General features: G+C 25.5%; 2 protein-coding genes across 2 annotated transcripts in view; one reads left to right on the top strand and one right to left on the bottom strand.

Moving 5' to 3' along the window:
• Positions 1-613, top strand: part of LOAG_17645 (hypothetical protein) — a gene marked incomplete at both ends in the record, with an annotated part of 4,957 nt that extends 4,344 nt beyond the window's left edge. Inside the window, one exon of the mRNA XM_020450307.1 lies at positions 437-613. Coding sequence (XP_020306033.1) covers positions 437-613 — 177 coding nt within the window. The remainder of the gene's footprint in view (positions 1-436) is intronic.
• Positions 614-2,299: 1,686 nt separating this feature from the next.
• LOAG_12415 (hypothetical protein) lies at positions 2,300-3,676 on the bottom strand (the record flags this gene model as incomplete). The annotated part of the gene is made up of 3 exons (XM_003147928.2): positions 2,300-2,334; positions 2,694-2,826; positions 3,455-3,676. 3 exons carry the CDS (start codon positions 3,674-3,676, stop codon positions 2,300-2,302), a joined length of 390 nt encoding a protein of 129 aa, XP_003147976.2.
• Between the last annotated feature and the right edge of the window lie 1,498 nt (positions 3,677-5,174).

The following is a 5,174-nucleotide window of genomic DNA, read 5'->3' as shown; positions in this document are numbered from 1 at the left end:
GGAAAACAAGCGAAGTTTGATAAACTAATCTGTCAAAAGTTCCGATTAAAGTTCATTTTTCAACCAACAAAATTTGTTATTTTTGAACCTTTTTGTAGTTCTTGCTAAAAACAAAAAAGAGCTAAAGTGGTCATTGGTGGTCAAGAAATTGTTGGGAACCATTGGAAGATAACTTTAAACTTTAAAAGATTTTAAATACTTACCTTCCATTTGGTGGAATTTTTCTAATTTAATAAATGAAAACTTACATCTGTGATAACGGAAGGGAAAAATGACATGAGAAGGAAAGTGATGAAATAATATCCTTCCTTGATAATAATCTTGATATGAATATCACCTTTGCATTAATTGTTCGTTAAATTTTGCAAAAAAGAAAAAAAAACAGTAAACGGAAATTTTTAATACTCTGTTCTCTTGTTTTCAGTTTATAATTTAGGTAATGGCAAAAATGACATTCCGGAATGCGTTAAAACGGAATGAAGACGGTGATTTAGGCCCATTTACTATGGATTGCCGAATAAAAGATAACGTAGCTGGATATCAATTTGATAATATTGAGAATTTCAATGGTCAAACAGCTATTTCGTTTGATTTTATTCCGCAATTTTCATGAAATCAAAATTTCTCCTAAAGTTTATCTCAGATATATCGTACCAGATATTTACATTTACTCTATGATAACGCGATACTGTATCATGTCATGTTTAGGACATTATTGAATTAATTTTGTCTAGTATTTTAGAATTAGGCAAACATTTTTTGAAAATATTTCCAAATTTAAATTGATTTTTTCATTTCTGATATTCTTGTCTTATCCGTTAAATGAACGTTTTACCTATATATAATATACGCTATACTTCAATTGAAATATGCAGTATTTCAAAATTTAATATTTTCCAAAAAAAAGAAAGATTCCTTAGGTAACATGTTAAAATTGCATTAAAATTTTCAAAATAACCACAGAAATTTAATTTCCTGGAATTAATTAATTATTTGCTCATTTTTTTCCACTTAGAAAATGAATTATGTTTTTTTTTTATTAATGATAAACTGTCAGTTTAATTTGATAGCTATTTCAGTCTTATTACCATTTAATTGTATATTATCACTGTTTGATATATACAAGTAATTAAGTAAAGCAGAGTTTCTTCCTTCGTTTTTTTGGTTTTTTTTTTTTCTTTTCCTTTTAACTTATTTGCTACTATGGTAATAGCATTATTACAGCACATATATATATAACAATAATAATAAGTACGGTAAATTATTAAATATACCACAATGATACTATTATCTCCGGAAAAAAAAGAAAGAATTTCAAATAAATCTATAAACAAACACGATACAAAAGTAAAATTCATTGATAATTAAAAAATTCAAATAATTAAGAGAAATCTCATTGCACCATTTAATAAATGACAGAAAAAAAAAAGATGTTTTCTTAAATATTGATTTAAATGAATAAATAAATCTTTCTTGGAAATTTTTTGAAAAAAAAAAAGAAATATTAAAAGATGTCAACGATAGGATTAAAAGACAGGGCAAGTTTCAATGTGAAGCATGGATTTCATTAAATTATCAAAGGATTATGTCGGCATATGCTTTCTGTGTGTTAGTTAATCGAACTGAACAAAAAAAAAAGAAAAAAAAGATTTCAATATTTTGGGCTTGGTTTGAATTTTTAAACGAATAAAGGGAAAGATGTGACAACTCGAATGACAAGTTATGTCTCTTTTTGATGAAAATTTGCAAAAAAAAATGACATATGGACTGAAATAATTTTTCAGCGTTGTTATTCAAATACCTAATTACTTATTTAATTATTAAGTTGTTAGCAAATAATTAGACTGAAAACCTGATCAATCATTCTTAAATTCTCACAAAATGAATGAATTATTAAAAGTTGTTTAAAATTTACCAACAAAATTCTTTTGCTATTTTTCCTTTGATTAATTGTAAGCAAACATTATTAGAACTAGCAAAGGTATATATATTTCATAAACAATAAAAGGAAAAGGAAATTATAATTAAAAAAGGAAATTAATTCACAAGTCTTAGATATTTTTCATTTGAACAAGACAATCAATCGTTTCGTTTTAAATTAAAAAGTCAATGGTAATTAAATTTTTTTAAAATGAAACCAAATGCTATACTCAAGTATTGAAATTAATTTTAGAAGATAATTAAAAGAATAATATGAGATCGATGTACTTAAACAATTTAGAAGCGATACGATACGATATAATTTTCAAATTTCTACAGTAGTATAATGGTATCACAGTTGCATACTTTGAACAGGATGCTAAAGTTGCAAAATATTGAGATCTAGCGTTACGCCTGAAAAATTGATTTCATTAATTAGATGATTAATAAATCTTTTTCCAATTAACAAAAAAAATGAATCTTCTAATCTTGTAATTAATTTCTAATTAAATTAATTTTACAGATATTTTTACGATTGATTAAACGGATTTTGATAAATATGCATGTTCTATTAAGGAGTTATCCAAATTAATAATTAAACTTAAGATAATAATTTTAGATTAAAAAATATGATGAAAAATACATTTTACGCTCGAAAATTTTCATTTAAATATTTTTTTTTCATAATGAATAAAATTTAAAATATATTTACTTTCAACAAAAATAATAATTAAAATAAATCTATTTCATTTTTCAGAAAAAAAAAGTTTCACCTGTTTTTGCATATTCGGGTAAAGCTTTATTTACTGGATTACTGTAAATGGTGCTATTGTTACTGTTATTGTTGTTGTTATTATAATTACTGTTGTTGCCAACACTGTTTATATCATCCAAACTCCGAAGTAACTGTAAGATAAACTCATTTAACTTTTCATTTTAATAACAATTAACCGTTTTAATGTCATCGTTAACAGAGGAAAATTAAAATTAATAAATATTTAGACTATTAAGTAACTCTGTCACTAGTGATAAATGACCGCTGAAAGGACAAAACTGTCTGTAAGTTTTATGAAATAAGTTTACGAATTTCACGTCCAATCATATTCACGAGTTTCACGTCCAATCATATTCACGAATCTTACGTACAATCATACCTACGAGTTTCACGTCCAATCATATTCACGAGTTTCACGTCCAATCATATTCACGAATCTCACGTGCAATCATATTCACGAGTCTCATGTCCAATCATATTCACGAATCTCACGTCTAATCATATTCACGAGTCTCATGTCCAATCATATTCACGAATCTCACGTGCAATCATATTTACGAGTTTTACGTCCAATCATATTCACGAGTTTCACGTCCAATCATATTCACGAATCTCACGTGCAATCATATTTACGATTTCTATGTCTAATCATATTTCATAATTGCATATGTATCTGTTATTATTTCTCAAACTCAGAAAGTAAAATGTACCAAATAGTTAAAAAAAAAAAGTGAAATTTAAATAATGAAAGAGAGAAACCATGTGATCATCATCAACAGTAGCTGTCGAACTGTCACCACTTTCGATCATGCAACCACTATCAGATGTGGAAGAGTAAGTCATACCACATGTTGATAATGAATGATGTTCAATGTTTGATAAACAATCTATTAAAGGAGATTGTTGTTCTCCGATTGTTGTCACCGATAACAATGACATATTTCCGTTACCATCAACGTTTTCTGCTTGTAAACGGATCATCTCATGTAGTTGACGTTGAAAATTAGACGTATTTGTTCGCTTAAATAAATTTAAAAAAAAAAAATGTCAAATTAAATGATTTCTTCATGAGAAATAGTAAAAATATGATATAATACGTACGCTAAAATTGTGACGTAAATTTGCGTAAGTTTAACGGAAATGTGGAAAAAATATTTTAAAATTAAAATTTTTAACGCTGACGTGAATTTGCGTAAGTTTGGCAAAAACAAAAGAAATAATTGATATATATATATATTGTAAATTTTCCTTTAAAAATATAACAATCTCTATGTATTTTATAGTAATTTTGCAATAATTAATGAGAAGTGAATTTTCACCAACGGTCGATCAAAAGTGTTCGTAAGTGAAGTATGCATTGTTTCAGGTATCGTTGAAGATTTGCTCATATTCTATAACAAATAATTAATTAATTAGCTAATGCAGTTAATTAAACAATATATAATTAGTTACTTCGCTGTGATTAGAAAGCAAATTTAAGAGATATATTCAATTTTAATTGAATTATTAGTACTAAAATTAATTAAGATTATTTAAAACAGCAGAAGTAAAATTACTCGTAGTGTAAAACTTTTCTTCTTTTAAACTTTTTTTTTTTATATCACAGCTGAATTAATTAAAGATTTGAAGAAATATCATATCAGAAAATTCTTATCAAATTAATAATGAAAAAGATAATAATAAAAAAATTTTGCAAATAATTTTTACCATAAGACATTGTTGTTCCTCATCAATTCCTGATAATTTTGAACTTTCCATCATAGCTGGACTGATTAAACTATTTACTGAAAATAAAAAAAATTAAAATTGAATTTCAAAAATAAAAAAAAAACATTTCATTTCATTAATGCTTCATTTCCAGATATTCAACAACAATAGGCTAAAAAAAAAAAAAATTAAAATGCGGGGGAAATAGAGGAAAATGAAAAAGAAACTGATACAACAGCGGTAAAAATTTTTCACCAAAATATAGATAATTAATTAAGTTAATAATTTAATTAGGGGTAATATTAGTGCAGGTGTGCATAAGTAAATTAATAAACATTTATAGTGATTTCGAAAAAAAATTTTGCCTTTTTTTGGAAGAAAATCAACCAAATGATAAGCATTGAAGAAGGCATTTAGCTAAATGATAAGTGATAACATAGAGTATACTACTGTAATATCTCAGAAAAAAAAGAGTTAATGAATAAGAATTTATTTAAAATAAACTATGAGGGTGTGATGAAGCATCCAAATTAAACTTTAACAAAAAAATTGTCAAACAATTATGATATTTCTGATACTTCTGTCGCGATAATTATGATAATGATAATGGTGACAATGATAATACAAGAAAATGTAGCATTTGTGATGCTGATAATTGTCGTATGATCGAGAAATTTTATTTGTTTTGTTTGAATCAATCAAATTTGAAAGTTAAAACTAATTCTATGCTTCTTTTTAAAAGGAAAATTGGTTTATTTTGATACATCTTTAT

Source organism: Loa loa (assembly GCF_000183805.2).
Source record: "Loa loa unplaced genomic scaffold supercont3.107, whole genome shotgun sequence".
NCBI lineage: Eukaryota > Metazoa > Nematoda > Chromadorea > Rhabditida > Onchocercidae > Loa > Loa loa.
This window is presented reverse-complemented; position numbering and strand designations above follow the sequence as displayed.